The following is a 16,833-nucleotide window of genomic DNA, read 5'->3' as shown; positions in this document are numbered from 1 at the left end:
TAGGGATCCTTCTTTTTGCCTCCACCCCCTTTGTTCCCTATATATGTGTGTCTTTCCCTTCATTCTGGTTCTATCCTCTGAAGAAGACACATGGTGTCGAAACGTTAGGAGCTCATTTCAACCTTTTAATCTTTTAACCTTTTAAATCTTTCTACTGACTGTTTTTAATCCTGGATCTTTTATGATCCCTACTTACGTTTTAAATTGACTGGTTTCCCCCGTATTTCCTGAATTTATTTGCACAATTGCAGCACTTTATTAAAGCATAATTTGCACATTGGGGAGTCTGGGCATTGGGAGCTCACTCCTTTAGGGGTAAATTTTTAATTACCCCCTTTTGGTTTGTTTTACACAGTGTGGTTTTTATTTTGCTGTGTTTTTGCACGTTGTTTTACACAGTGTGGTTTTTATTTTGCTGTGTTTTTGCACATTTGAATTTATTTTGCACTTGTTTATTTTGAGTGGCCCCCCTGCAGGGGTTACCAGCCCCCCATTGGCTTGGTGCCTAGGGGGGAGGGAATACATTTATTTTACCCTCCTCCTTTGGACAGAGTGCTGTTTTTAATCGTATTTTTTAATTGTGCAAATTGGGGAAACTATAAGAAAATCCAGTCTTTTTTTTTTTTTTTTTGTGTGTGTACCCTATTTATTTCCTTGTTTTTAAATTGTGACGGCCGCCGGGGTGTGCGGGCGTGTCACGGACCCAAACACAGTGTAAGCAGAGAGGTCCACACCAGAATTACAATCAAAAATATTTATTTGATTAGCGGGGAGAGGGAAATGATAGACAGAGGGTGGGGGTGAGAAGGCGTCGTGTCGTTCAAGGGCCTCGCAGGAGATCCGTCGTCGGGAAGATAGCAGGGGGTTCGGTACACGGTGGGTGGTCCTCTTACGTTCCAGGTCGGGGCAGGCAGCGGGGTAGTCAGACAGGCGAAGGTCGGCAACGTAGCGGGCTCTCGGACGTTCTCGGGGTCGGGCTTCAAAGGGGGCTCTCCTACGGTCAGGGATCATACACAGGACAACGGTGACTTTGCTTACTCTCTCTCTCATCAACTCCTCCGTGTTTCGCCGTAGCTACTCTCCAAAACCGGGTGCTCTGTTGGCTCCTTTTGTAGGGTCTCTGCTGCTCCTGCTGATGCCCTTCAGCTGTGCCTTGATGAGCAGGAACTCCATGTATGGGCATACGGTGATTATCTCCTCGGGTTGCAGCTGTGGCCACTTGGGGCGCAGGAACTCCATATATGGTCCTGCCAAAGACAACACGGGGCAAGAGAGGGACAGCAGAAACAGCAGAGACAAAGCGAGGCGAGATATACACTCCATTTACCACCGTTCCACACTCGCGCATGGGCTTAGGCACGGGGCGGGCGCCACAATATATATATATATATATTATTAAAAAATGCATCTGATAGTGAAATAGACTACAGGTACTTCTCCTGTGTGTGTGTCTGTGTCTGTGGTCAGAGAGGATGAGGGGAGACACATTTAACTGTGTAATTGTATTGATAATTTCCTGTACTTGTAACATTCAAGCCTCTGTTGTTTTATATTGATTGTTACATTCCTTTACAGTTCAGTCTTCTTCTAGTTGGTACTGTCGGCCATCATGCTTTATGTTAACATGTATAGTTTTTTTCCCTCTTCTATTCTCCCATGGACCAACCACAACTACCACCTCATTTCCCCCCCAAGTGCCTCTGTGTTTTGGTAGTAATGACAGTAACTCACCTTCTGCCTCCTCCTTCTCATTCTGATAAAGGCAGCACTAGTCTACTAGCCTGAACTAACCCTGGAGTCAAGTTCCTTCATTTACTACAATGATGATGATGATGATGATGATGATGATGCCCATATAAACAAAGTGTTTGTGAAACAAAGAGCCGTGTGACCTCATGTTGACTCTCCACATGTCAGAAAGGCATGTCTTGTTTGCATGTACACCAGAAATAATACACAATGTACCATAATGGACTGAAAATGGCATGTCAAAAGATATAACCATGTGTAAATAAATAAAATAACCTAGTAGATAAAATTGATTACGTTTATTTATTTTTGCCATCAATCCTCACACAATATCCCATAATGACAAAGGGAAAACACGTTTTTAAACATTTTGAAATACAGAAATATGTCAAGTACAGAAGCATTCAGACCCTTTGCTATGACACTCTTAACATTTGCTAAAAAGCAAAAATGTCTTAAACAAGTCACTCAACAAGTTGAATTGAGTCTGAGTACAAGGATAGTTGTAACTATTATCCTTGATTTAAGATGGACTCAATTCAACTTGTTGAGTGACTTGTTGACAACATTTGTGCATTTGAGCTCAGTGTGATAAAAGGAAGAAAACAAGTTGTTTGGGTTTGTTTTTTCCCTGCTGAAGAAATGTGTGTTGGTTGTGAGTAGCTTGGTGGTGTAATGGTAGGAGACATACCCCATGAGCAGAAGGTAGCTGCTTCAAATCTTGTTGTGCTTTCCAAATGTGTCTGCACAGTGAGAGAAATGACAATGATTGAACATAGGGGATCCAGGAAGTTGAATGGGATATGCAGTATAGTTTTGAAGTGAGATAGGTAATTCTTTGCAAAAACTCCTAAATCCTATTAAATTATTTAGTGATAACCACTGTGTGATAACCACTGCTGTACACTGTTCTGGAAGGGTGGCGGGGGGGGGGGGAGCAATCCATGAAATCCCCTCCCCCAATTTTTTTTTTTTAAACATCTTTTTATTGGTGAAAAGCACAATGGACAGGTTAACATGGCCATTTTTCTTTCCTTTTACATTTATTTTCCCCCGCCTACCCCACCACCCCTCCCAACCCCACGACAACAACAACAAAACACATCACATTTAAAAGAAAAATAAGTCAATAAAGAAATATATAAAACAACAAAACAAATTAAAGCAACACAAAAACTAGAAAACCTCTGGTTTAGCCGGTCAAAATATGGTCATGTGGCCAAGGAGCACATTGGGCAGGAGTCAGCCACAGGCCAACACCATCATACAGAGACATAGGTACTCAGTCCGAAGCAAGAACAGGTAAGCCATTAAAGTACGAGACAAAGGGTTGAAGGAAGAACAGGTAAGCCATTAAAGTACGAGACAAAGGGTTGCCACTTTTTTAAGAATCGCTCGTCAGACCCTCCAAGTGTGAACTTGATATTTTCTAAATGCAAAAAAGACATCAAATCTGTCAGCCAAGCAGAGAATGAGGGGGAAGTAGGCGACTTCCAAGTCAGGAGTATTGGCTTGGCTAGCACCGATGTGAAAGCAATCATGTCAGCCTCGTTGGAGTTGCAAGGGAAAGGTTCAGCAGACACACCGAAAATAGCCAGTAACGGGCAAGGTTGTCCACAATTTTTCAGCAATGTCGAGAATACACCAAAGATCGAACACCAATATGTTTCAAGCTTTGGGCAAGACCAGAACATATGTGAGAGGTCTGCCTGTAGACCTCCACAATGATCACATTTGGGATCAGAGTCAGGGTAAATGTCATGTAGTCTGGATTTACTGAAATGAGCTCTATGCACCACCTTTAGCTGGATCAGACTAAGTCGAGCACAGGATGATGAAGAATTCACCATGTCCAATGCCACCTCCCACCAGTCCTCCGTCAGCTCCACACCCAGTTCCTCCTCCCATCGGGACTTTGACTTGGAGACTGTGTCAGCATTCAAAGACATGGTGTTTTGAAATACCAGATATAAACCGCCTCTGAGTAGGAGAGAGCTTAAAAAGGCTCTCCCATGAAGATTCTTAGGGGGGCTGGTGTAAAGGCAGAGTGGGAGATAGCACCTGAGCCAACCCCTAGTACATAGTACAGCGTAGAGCTCTACGGACACCATGAGTTCACAGATACAGTAGCCAGAGGCAACAAGAGGAGAGAGAGGGAAAAGAAGAAGAAAACAAAAACCCTGAACAACCAACTAACACACAATGAAGACAACAGAACACAGATAACCATCCTAGGTTCTCTTTCCCAAACAATGAGAGCCGCAGGTATACAGTGAAAGACCACCGGTGCATCCATTCTCTACAGCCTAATCTAAACTAGAACTGATAGGCTGTTCTATCCTCTGAGAGCACGGCTCCCTAAGTTAGTGGGTGTAGCAAAACAAACCACATTAAACATGAGCACATGACCAGTAGTATTGTGTGACACAGCAGGGGCAGAAACATCATTCCAACACAGCGTGAGGGATTGATAAGGGGACCAGAGTACTGCAATTCAAGTCAAAAAGAGATTAGTGTTAAATAACTACATTCAAACCAACGGTATATAAAACAATTAAATTAAATAAAAACTCAGTGTGTCTTGGCCGTGCTGAGCAACGCAACTGAGAATTACCAGTCCAAATGTGACATTGCCATAAAGAGGCTGTCTGCATTTAAACACAATCGGCATGAGCCGTTGTGAGCAGTTGAAAATGAGTGTGCTGGCAGTAGCCACACTTATGGAAAAGTCCCAACAGTATAAACATATAATTATATGGTATGACTCAGTCCTTGTTTACCGTACCAATCCCTCGTTGATGGTTTATACATATCAGTCTTGCCAGTGGAAATCGTAGAAAGCTTGAGCAGCAGCAGGGCAGTCAAAGTAAGATGTCTGTCCATCGAAGTCAATGCGGAGGCGAGCGGGGTACCAGAGCCCGAAGCCAATATTCCTCTTGTACAGTTTGGCTTCGACGTTGTTGAAGGATGTGCGTCTCCGCGCCAGACTTACGCTGAAGTCGGGGTAGAGAGAGATCTTGTGCCCGCGATAGCGTAGATCCTCCCTTCTCTTCCCGAAAATGCGTTCCTTATCCTGGTCATTGTGGAAAAGCACGATGAAGGCCCAGGGTCTGATGTTGCTTCCCCCCATCAGCGATCACTCTCCCCAGCCTGTGTCAGCCAGTGTCAGCGGTGCAGGAAAAGAATCAGCCCCGAAAATCTGGGTAAACAACTCCATCATATACTTGACCGGGTATGTGCCTTCCATCTTCTCTGGGACGCCGACAAGCCTCAAATTGGACCTGGGTGAGCGACTTTCCAAATCATCCACCTGTCAATGACCACGACGTGTCCAGCCTTCAGCGTAACCCTAACCCTAACCCTAACCCTAACCACCTGGTCAACGAGCACGACGTGTCCAGCCTTCAGCGCAGCGTCTGCGGTCGCTGGATTCAGATCTCAGTCTCCACCTGGGTTCTTCGTGGGGCGTGGAGGTCCATGGTGGAATGTTATTCGTGGGGCGTGGAGGTCCATGGTGGAATGTTATTCGTGGGGCGTGGAGGTCCATGGTGGAATGTTATTCGTGGGGCGTGGAGGTCCATGATGGAATGTTATTCGTGGGGCGTGGAGGTCCATGGTGGAATGTTATTCGTGGGTCGTGGAGGTCCATGGTGGAATGTTATTCATGGGGCGTGGAGGTCCATGGTGGAATGTTATTGGTCGGGTGTGGAGGTCCATGGTGGAATGTTATTCGTCGGTCGTGTAGGTCCATGGTGGAATGTTATTCGTGGGGCGTGGAGGTCCATGGTGGAATGTTATTCATGGGGCGTGGAGGTCCATGGTGGAATGTTATTTGTTGGGCGTGGAGGTCCATGGTGGAATGTTATTTGTTGGGCGTGGAGGTCCATGGTGGAATGTTATTCATGGGGCGTGGAGGTCCATGGTGGAATGTTATTGGTCGGGCGTGGAGGTCCATGGTGGAATGTTATTCGTCGGTCGTGGAGGTCCATGGTGGAATGTTATTGGTCGGGCGTGGAGGTCCATGGTTGAATGTTATTGGTCAGGCGTGGAGGTCCATGGTGGAATGTATTGCTGAGGGATGCGTTGACTGGAGGCCAGAGCTCGATCGAGCAAAGAAGCGACAGTTTCAGTAAGGTCAGTGAGCAGGACAGAGCGGAGATTGTCCAGGTCAGCTGGAAGTCTTGTAATGCTCGCTGGGGAGCACGCCTCCATCGCTGAGAGGCTAGCTGGTGTGTTATCTCTTCAAGCTACATCGTAACAGTCCCTCCTAAAGACCGCTTCACCCTCACTACCCCCCCTATACTAACCCTAACTCCAACCCTAACCCTTACCCCATAACCCTGAACCCTACCCCTAGAGACCTCTTCACCCCCACTACCCCCTTATACTAACCCTAACCCCAACCCTAACCCTTACCCCATAACACCGAACCCTACCCCCAGAGACCTCTTCACCCTCACTACCCCCCTATACTAACCCTAACCCCAACCCTAAAGACTGCTTCACCCTCACTACCCCCCCTATACTAACCATAACCACAACCCCAACCCTAACCCTAACCCTTACCCCATAACCCCGAACCCTACCCCTAGAGACGTCTTCACCCCCACCACAAAAAAAGAAATTAGTCTACTGGCATTACAACTGCCAATTGCCCCTGGTGTGAGCATTGATTACTTTAGCTTGTGATGACTGATGGATAGATGATTCACTTACTTAAACAAATGTATTTGTTGTAAGTCGCTTTGGATAAAGGCGTCTGCTAAATGCCATTAATGTAAATGTAAATGTAAAATGTAAATGTAAGTGTAAATGTTAGCCTTGACGTTAGCTGGGACGCTAGCTGGGACTGACACAAGCGATCTTTCGTTCCTCCTTGATGTCCCTGCCATAGCGAGGTGTAATAAAGTGATATGTGTCGTTATTCTAAAATATGTTGATCAAAACAGGAGTTGTGACTCGTCAGAGTGTGAGATCAAGGAGATCAAAATGCTCGGGAGCCACTTTTCTCTCGACTACTCTGTCGCCGTGCTAAACCGGTGGTTGGTCCTACTGACTGCAACGTGGAATCATCTCGACCTAAAGTCAGCTAAGATCCATTTATAATCTGCTAGGCGGTAAGGTTAGGTAAAGTTAGATAACTTAGCTGCACATGTCAAGTTGATGGTGAGCTAGCTCATACTAATGTTAGACAACTAGATAACGTTAGCTAAGGAACTGCAAGGTGGTCATGTTAACTAACTACACAGCAAATTCAGCAGAGTTAAATTTCTGGTGTTAATGAGAATTGAGTCAATCTCACTCTACTTGGAATTGATCTAACTCTGTATGTTGTCTAATCTGTTAGATTTCACATTGTAGCATGAAAGAGTTGGTGTCAAAATGGAGCGTTATAACAGTTTTCTTGAGTGATATTGTTATGCAAATACGTATTTAGACCTTGGTATGATGTTTAGACTGCAGTTTTTACTCAAGCTTAGCCAGGACTATGTTAGCCAGCTACCTAGCGTTTGTTTCTTCTACTTATATACCTTTTCTGATTATTAAGTGTTACTGTAAGCTTATGGTAATTCTCGTTGAGTTTGTAACGTTTGGCAGTGTAGGTTAAGTTACATCATTTTCGCTATCTTTTGTGTTAGCTAACTGCTCACATTAGCAAATTGGCTAGGTGAGAACATGCCTCCACGTGTTAGCTGCGTGTGAGTTGGTATTGCAAAATCCTGATATGAGGACTGTTCATATCTGTAACTTCAATTGTGGGTATCAGACCCGCAGAAAACGTTTCAACTTTTTACTTGGAATAGTTAGTGGAGCAGCTAGGAGGTGTTTTCTCCTCAAAATGAATGAAAAGCAACAGGCACATGCATGGTGAAAATCCTCATTGTTTCATGATTCTCCTGTAAATCGATAGCTTGTTGGTCACAAATCAATTGTAGTTTTCAATAATAGGCTACTGTGCAAATTCAAAAGGATTTTAAGGTTTGTAGAAAGGATGACTTTACATAAATTATATAAGTTCTTCATATAAAAACGACCTCAGTATCACTGCACTGTGATAGTGCGGCATATTCTTAATCTTGACACTTATGTTTTTATTTGTTTATTCACAGCAGGCGGTAAACCTCACCTTGTTTCACTCTCTTCACATTGATAAGCACTGTCATGTTTTACAGAGGCATTATGATTCTGGCTCCTATTTGGACTGTGTTGGCCTGGCTTGATTAACAAATAGTTATTTAATTATATCCTTTTACAGGAAATGCTGGTTAAAGTGGAGATCCGAGGAGTGCAGGAATACATTAGAGTTCCACTGATCAAGTCTTTCAATATTCAAGAAGTTCCTTCAAGAAAGTTTGTAGTTTATTTATGGAAATAGTTTTGCATTTAATGTTATCACTGTAGTTGAACATGCAATCTTAAATATTCTGCAAATACAGTGATTAGTTTGCAGGTGCTAGTGTCCCATAGGTATTACACAAACTGTTCTATCAGCAAATAGATTAATATTGTATTAATGCAATGTACTGTACTTTTGATTCTCCTAGTAACAGAGAAGTTTAGTCTGGAAGAGAGTTTCAGTGGGGGCGAGCTAAGCTTGACTGATGTGACAGGGACAGAGGTGGGTGGAGATGTCTTCGATGAGCTTGTAAAGTCAGGTGTCTTGACCTTCATGGTCCCTTTCCCAGTAGGTAAGGAAAGTACTTGAAAAGGCAGGTGTCTTGACCTTCATGGTCCCTTTCCCAGTAGGTAAGGAAAGTCCTTGAAAAGGCAGAGGTTTTGATGAGGTATCACAGGCAGTGTGAATCCTGAGAGGCACATAGTGTTTTGTCAAATATTGTCATTATCATTTTGGAGGCCTCAAACTGTTATCATTTGATATTCTATTGGTCATTATCTTTGGCACACATATTATCCATAGATGGACAGTACCTAAAATGTGTAAAAGATAATATACCGTACTATACCGTAAAAAAAAGTAAACATAATAATAATTCTTCCATTTATTTGTTTTAATGCTTTTGTTACTGATGAATACATGTACATTTAAATTAATTTTGTCTGCCATTTTGTAGATCTGGATGTTCAGCTGGTCGAAAATGAGGCATTCTCATCTGTCGTGACTGCACTGTCCCCAGCTTCATCCCATTCATCCTTGGTCGCTTCATCCCATTCATCCTTGGTAGTGGCGGAGACTCCACTATCCCCAGCTTCATCCCATTCATCTGATTCTACAATTGTCCTTGAGTCCATAAGAAAGAGGAGGAACCCATCAGGCTTAATGGATCAATATGAAGCAAAACAGGTAAGCTTTGAAAAAATACATTTAAAATCCTCAATTAAGTCATTTTTATTATTGATAATATCTTTAAATATATATCTGCAGAAGAATATTGGGTATTCTGTATAAAGGAATGCCATAGAAAAGTGAATTGTTTTTTGGGGGGAAAGAAATCACAAAAATCCTCTTTTAAATTTCCATAAGCAAAGCTTCCTTACAAGCCTCCATTGTAACATGTTTTGTCAGAAAGTTGAACATGTTCTGAGGGCCAATCAGAAGGGTGAGAAATCTTTAAGGAGTATGACAAGACGACAACACTATCGGATGCAACACGTAAACAGATGGTGAACATCCTGGTTGCAGATATGATGGAGTTACATAGGTAAGAATGTATCTCCATCTTCTCTCCCTTGCAAAACATACACACTTACAAGGTGGGCTCAAGCATAAACTATGATTTGTTTTGAAAGGAGGATTCCACCGTCAAGTGTGAGAACCAATTATGCACTGAGAATTGTGACACTGTTTCCGTACCTCCAAGATCCATTCTCCAAACAAGGATATGTAAGTTCTTGTTTTCTATGTGAAAACCCAAACCAAGTAAGAGAGAGCTTTTTACAGGACAAACAAAGTGAAAATGGTATGTACAAAGACATCAATGATGGGTCATATTTCCAAAAACCATGCCCTGTTCTCACAGCAAAAGCATGCTTTACAGATTCTACTCTATTACGACGATTTTGAAACTGCTAACCCTCTAGGTTCCAAGAAGGTGATACACAAAATTGGGGGTGTCTACTTTACTCTAAAAACTCTTCCACCCAAGTGTAACTCAGTACTGATGAATGTACATCTTGCAGCTCTATTCTACACTGAAGATCTGAAGACATGGTTTTGATATGATACTAAAGCCTCTTATTGATGACCTGAAAATCTTAGAAACCGAAGGAATACAGCTTCCTTGTTTTGTTTTAATTCAAGTAACAGGAGATAATCTGGCTTTAAATAGCTTGTTGGGGTTTGTGGAATCTTTCAGTGCAACACAGTTTTGTAGGTTTTGTTTAATGAGTAAGGAAGAAGTGCAATCTGTATTTACTGAGAATCATCCTGGGTTAATTTTCCGTTCCAAAGAGGCTCATACTGAACATTGTAGGGCACTAAATGAAAATCCTGAACTGCGGTCATTATATGGTGTTAAAAAGTCATGTGTGCTGAATTCATTAGAGTATTTCCATAACTGATAACTATGCTGTTGATATAATGCATGATTTGCTAGAGGGTGTGGTACAGTATGAACTTAAGCTGGTTTTTGAGTACCTTGTTAAACAGGGCTATGTCTCTTTGAACTCATTGTCAGACAGGATACAGAGCTTTAATTACGGTTACACAGAACATAAAAACAAACCAAGTGGGTTAAAGATGGACGATAAGAGCAAACACCTGGGTCAGAATGCCGTCCAGTCATGGTGTCTTCTGCACACACTTATATTGGGTGATGTCATTGAAAGGGATAACAGTCACTGGAACTTTCTGCTGCTTCTAATACAGATTGTCAATATAGTGTTTTCCTACAGCATAACTGATGGGATGGTATCTTACTTGAAACATCTGATCTGTGATCACCATACTCTGTTCAAAGCATTGTTTCCCGACAAGAAGTTGATCCCCAAGCACCATTTGATGATACACTATCCGAGATGCATACAACAAATTGGCCCTCTTATCCATATGTGGTGCATGCGATTTGAAGCCAAACACGCATTTTTCAAAAGATGTGGTAAAGATTTCAAAAATCTCACCAAATCATTGGTGAAACAGCATCAGCGCCAACTGGTGTTTCAATTTGAAAATTATTGTTTTAGACGATTTGAATTTGGTCCTACAACATCAAAAACAATCAGCACCTTGCAAGGTGGGGAAGAACTTAGCCAGACATTATATTTAGAAGCATGTTCAAGTGTTTCAAGCACCAACTGGGTCAGAAATGATGGTACTGAGTACCAGGTTGATTTGTTCATATGCACTGGATGTACCGATGATCTCCCTGCTTTCAAAAATATCTGTGAAATTATTATATACGGAGAGCGTGCTTTCATAATAGCCTGTAATGTAGAAACAATGTACTATGATGACCACTTTAATGCCTACTGTATAGAAGACCAAATGGATGAGTTTTCTGTTATCTGCGTGGATGAACTGACTCATTTCAAACCATTTGACAAGCAGTGCTCTAATGAGAATAGTCACAAAGCATACATAGTGCCCTATTCTTATATGTAGAAATGTTCTCAGTAAATACAGATTGCACTTCTGTCACAAAGGTGTCGCAGGGAAGTTGTTACATTATTTTTTATTTTTTATTTTGAATAAATAAGCCTCAAAGTCTGGTACTATTCTGCGACATACATCATCTCATTTTGTTCAATCCATCTGTAAATAAGATGTGATGAAATGCTTAGTAATAAAAACCATGCATATTGACTTTGTACCTTTGCTTACCTACAGAAGGGAGCCAGTGTAACGTGTACATTTAAATTGTCTTTATTTGTCTTCTATTTATCTGCCATCAAGATCTGGATGATAACAAAATAAAACATGTTTTTTATAAAGCAATCAACTTGTATGTCATTCTTATTTTTAATTGGTTTATCTCCGAATTATTGAAATATTTAAATGTTTTATTTTAATTGTATAGTAGCATATTTTGACTTTATAGTGTTAATGAGGCAACTCCTTTTATAGAAATTCAAATCACACAGAGAGAGTTAATTTCTAACACTAAGCACTGGAGTTGAAAACATGTAACACTGGTAAATGTTAAGCAGTGTTAAATTTCAACTATAGAAAGAGTTGATATTAACTCAATTATGGTGTAAACATGGCAACACTTTCAAAAGTCTTAAATTCACTCTGTGGGGAGTGGACCCCTCCGGACACTTTAAAAGTGTTGAAATTAACTCTATTAGAAATTAACTCGATTTTGCTGTGTAGTGATTCAACTACTAGTGATTAAACTACTAGTGATGATTCAACTACTAGTGATTCAACTACTAGTGATTCAACTACTAGTGATTCAACTGCTAGTGATTCAACTACTAGTGATGATTCAACTACTAGTGATTCAACTACTAGTGATTCAACTACTAGTGATTCAACTACTAGTGATTCGACTACTAGTGATGATTCAACTACTCGTGATGATTCAACTACTCGTGATTCGACTACTAGTGATGATTCAACTACTCGTGATGATTCAACTACTAGTGATTCGACTACTAGTGATTCAACTACTAGTGATTCAACTACTAGTGATGATTCAACTACTAGTGATGATTAAACTACTAGTGATTAAACTACTAGTGATGATTAAACTACTAGTGATTCAACTACTAGTGATTCAACTACTAGTGATTCAACTACTAGTGATTCAACTGCTAGTGATGATTCAACTACTAGTGATTCAACTACTAGTGATTCGACTACTACTGATGATTCAACTACTAGTGATTCAACTGCTAGTGATTCAACTACTGTCTCCCGGCAGTCAGGTCCTGTACAGGTGCCCCGGACCAACCCTCCGACTAACAGGTATGGACGTCAGCCTGCAGGGTCTTACCCTGTAAGCTACTTCCTAACAGGTCCTGTGTAGGTTGGTGTGGATTAGACTCACTCCGCTGTTAACAGTCTACGTCCCATAGTTCCTCCATTGACTTCCTTTACCCACTTCAGTTGAACTGAAAACTCCCCCGAAAACCGTACACAGAAGTGGGTAACCTCTATGGTTAACGACTGCTCTAATCTTATATGAGTGCAAGTTGGTGTGGTTGCGGAAAGGTGTTTATCGGTAAGTACAATTTACCCAAAGGAGGTAATGATGGGCTAGATATAACCATTCAGATCCTATGATGAAATATGCACAGTAATCTATAACCTTTTATGTCACCAGGAGGAGGTAAAAATACTTTTGATGAATGGAATAGTTCAATAAAAATAACATTTTTAAAAATTGAGTTTAGAAAACTGTTACTTTAAATGCAGGTTAGATTGTTTAATAATGGCTTAAAGCATTACAGCATAGCTAAGTTATCATAAAAATGGGTTACAGACAGAGTATTAAAATATAAAAATGATGAAAATATAAAAATTAGAAAAATTAGAAAAGAATAAAATCTCTACCTCTATCCCTCCTCTGCCTAATCTACTTGTCTGTGAAATTTAGAGAAGTCCCAGTTCCTCTCCGTCGAGTGAAGCCGGTTCCTCTTTCCGCCACGGCTGTGGTAAAGAGCCGGTGTTATGCTCCCCTGGCCGAGGGACTCTGATTCCCGCAGAGTGTCTCAGCTTTGCCCCCTGAAACTGCTCTACCGGTCTCAGCTTTTCCTCTAAGTCCGTTCTTCCTCAAAGAAAGGTCCGCCAGGTCCTCTGTTGCAATCCAGTGGCGAGTCCGTTAGTCAGGATTTGATCAGAGTGTGAACTCCGGCCACGGAGAACTTCTTGGGCACCAGACTATGAGATCTCCAGTTCCACCCCGGGGTGAGGTATCCAACACGCTCCGTCCTGCTCCGGTTCTTCAGGTTTTAACGCTCCTCAGCGGGGAATGACCGTTGTGCTGCTCCGGGGAGCTCTTTTTATACTCTGCTTTTGATCCAAAACTCCTCCCATATGACATCGTCTTTGTTTACTAACAGACCCAAGATTCCTCACATGTGACATCTTCTTTGTCTACAAACAGAGCGGTGTTTAACCCTTTGAGCGATTAGCTAGAACCGTGGCTAAGCTAAGCTAGTAGCTAAGTAGCTTCCTTCTAAATTAAATAAGGAAGTGCTTTTGGGGAAGTCCTTTTAAGGAACTTTCTCTGTCCCTCAACTCTCAGTGTTACAAAACCTCATCAACATCAATACAATACATCCAAACAGTAATACAGTATAGTAATCACACATATCAATAGATCAAAACCAATAAATCACTCTATACTTCACATTGTTACACTTAATCATTGTTATCATTCTCATACTTGATTATGGACACAGTAGTACTTTTTGTTGGTGATTCCCACCACCTGACCTACTTCCCCCCGTAGGTCTTACACAATAACCCCTTTTATGCAATAATAAAACTCTGTATCATCAAAATAAACGTCAGTAATATAGTATCATACATCAGTAATCATCCCTGAGTAAGATTAAACAATCAAACATTGGTATTCTTCTATTCTTAGTACTTTCATTGGTAGCATGCCGTCATCATAATGAGGCCCAAGCAGATATGTTGACATGGGATCATACACTCACACTCTAGTTCCTCTTAAGCAGTTATGAAGTTACACATATTTTAATCAACTTATCATTCATAAGCAGTTATGCAGTTGCACCTATTTGAGGGATAGATGGAAGATAAAATGTGTTTCAGGAACATCCTCAGCCGCGGTGTCCCTCGTCAGGTCGGGCCCCCGGCTGCTAAGCTTTTTCTCTTTCTCTTGCCGTGTCGTGGTGATTCACCAAGGTTGCTCTCAAACCTCGGGCCGATCCTGCCGTGCTTAACTGGGGAACGTTGGGAATGGTGTTCAGGCCGGGGAAAGGCTGTACTAGACTCACCCTCGGTGACACAACTCAAACACCCAATTTAACCAACTCTTATATACACACACACACACACACACACAGAGGAGAAGGAACAACATGTACGTTGGATAGATAGACAGGTGAAGGAATCTATGGAAAGTGAATTACAGAACATGTCCATGTTGTACTGACAGAGAAGGAGAGCTGTCTTCACATCCACTCCCTGCTATCTTACACACAGCAACGTGATCCAGCATCACAACTCAAACACCCAATCTAACCAACTCTTATATACATACAGACACTCTCTCCTGTGTTATTCTCAGAGTTCATCATCAGTCTGATTTGATCATCTAATCATTCATCTGGATTGTCAGATGCATTTCCATCAAAACAACTAAAAAACATGTAAGCTTCTATTTTTTGTCACTCTATTGCAGTCTATTTTACTATCAGATGCATTTTATTTTATTTTATATAATATATATATATATATATATATATATATATATATATATAGTAAAAAATAATATAACTACACACAACAATCCTACACACTACACCCTACACCCTACACACTAGACACTGGGAGAGGGAACATCTGTACATCCAACATCTCATTGAAAACACACCACTATCCAACTGCATCATGTTATGATCCGTCATCTTTGAGCCTTTGGTGTTCAGTGTGATCTCCCTGAGACTAGTTTACACAGGGTCACTGAACAGCCCCCATGCCAAAACATAAACCCTGGGTAGAGCGGCTCAGTGAATGTGCAGTGGAATGTGTGCAGGAGGGTCCGTGTGTCAGAGGAGACGCTGTAGAAGGACAGAGTGCCGGCCGGCCAGTCCAGATACACTCCTACTCTGTGGGAGCCAGAGGAGGGGACAGATATGTCAGTCTTCTTATTATTGTGCCAGGCGGAGTAACTGTTACCAGAGCACCACAGACTCCAGGACTTGTCATTGTTTCCCAACACACAGTCATAACCCCATCCTCTCCTTCTGATTCCTTTATATGTCACTCCTATAACAACCTCTCTCCCACTCCTCTCTACCTCCCAGTAACAGCGCCCAGTCAGACCCTCTCTACACAGCACCTGTGCATAGCGCTCAAATCTCTCTGGGTGATCAGGATACGGCTGCTCCTTTCTCCCCAGTGTCACCTTTCTGTTCTCCTCAGACAGAGAGAGGATTCTGTGTGCTGTGTTTGGGTCCAGTGTGAGCTCACAGGCATCTGATTGAGTGGACAGAAATAATCATCAAATCAATACAATTGAATAAATTACAATATTCACAATGAGATCTTGTTATGATAACATTCTTTTTTTCACAAAATATTACTTATTAATTGAAAATGTTTTACAAGGGATACAACTAATTCACATTTACTAATATTTTAGATGTACATATGAATACAATACTGGTGCTCTGTTTGAACTCTGCTGTACCCTGGTTCTTGAGTAATATCACAGTCCTATTCTCTACAGCGGTGGTGACTTACATTTGATCAGCCCAGGTTTGAGCCTGCACTCTCCACCATGGTCCACACTATATCAACCACAGAAGAACCCACAGAGGTTGAATGACACACTCACAATCATGTTAGAAAAATAGATACTGTGTATTAATCTCATTGATACGTCCAGCCACATATTCAGCCTTTACCTGAGTGTCTGTAGCTTACAGAGTGGATCTTTCTGTACAGCAGAGAGCAGCGCCAGTCCTGAGTCTCCTGGGTGATTGTAGGTGAGGTCCAGCTCTCTCAGGTGGGAGGGATTAGACCTCAGAGCTGAAGCCAGAGAAACACAGCCTTCCTCTGGGACTCCACAGCCTGACAACCTGGGGAAACAGTGTCACTCAATCTGATATCAAGAATCGGATTATTCCTCTCTAATGTACATGTGCAGCTTTGAATCCTCTTCATTTCGCAGTTGAAAGGCCACATGTGAATGAGGAATACAAATAAATACATGCAGCCAAACGATCACTGTGGTGCAAGAATTCATGAGTGAGAGTTATAGTTGCTCTCTACAGGGGAGCAAGCAACCATGGATACATTTGTAGTCAATGGATTTCTACGTCTGGTATCATGTATTTGCTAGCTATTGGGTTAGTGCAGTATTGTGTATTCCCATGAGCTGATCTAAGGCCAGGTGGGTCAGGATTTGAGGAGGGCAAACATATTCAGAGAGTGAAGACAGAGCAGCCCCCCCTGTCACCATACACACACACACACACACGCAC

General features: G+C 41.8%; 2 protein-coding genes across 2 annotated transcripts in view; both read right to left on the bottom strand.

Annotated features, from left to right (window-relative positions):
• LOC310823897 (uncharacterized protein) overlaps positions 1 to 16,833 on the bottom strand; it is a 211,889-nt gene that overhangs the window by 93,755 nt on the left and 101,301 nt on the right. The window lies entirely within an intron of this gene.
• The window catches only part of LOC310823899 (uncharacterized protein), a 310,796-nt gene that overhangs the window by 210,457 nt on the left and 83,506 nt on the right, over positions 1 to 16,833 (bottom strand). The window contains exons 10-12 of the mRNA XM_083696839.1: positions 16,255 to 16,428; positions 16,091 to 16,137; positions 15,130 to 15,823 (exon numbers count right to left, since the gene is read on the bottom strand). Coding sequence (XP_083552965.1) covers positions 15,270 to 15,823; positions 16,091 to 16,137; positions 16,255 to 16,428 — 775 coding nt within the window. The 3' untranslated portion in view covers positions 15,130 to 15,269. The remainder of the gene's footprint in view (positions 1 to 15,129; positions 15,824 to 16,090; positions 16,138 to 16,254; positions 16,429 to 16,833) is intronic.

Source organism: Argentina silus (assembly GCF_951799395.1).
Source record: "Argentina silus genome assembly, chromosome: Y".
Lineage (NCBI taxonomy): Eukaryota > Metazoa > Chordata > Actinopteri > Argentiniformes > Argentinidae > Argentina > Argentina silus.
Note: the sequence above shows the minus strand (reverse complement) of the source record. Positions and strands in the feature narration are given on the sequence as shown.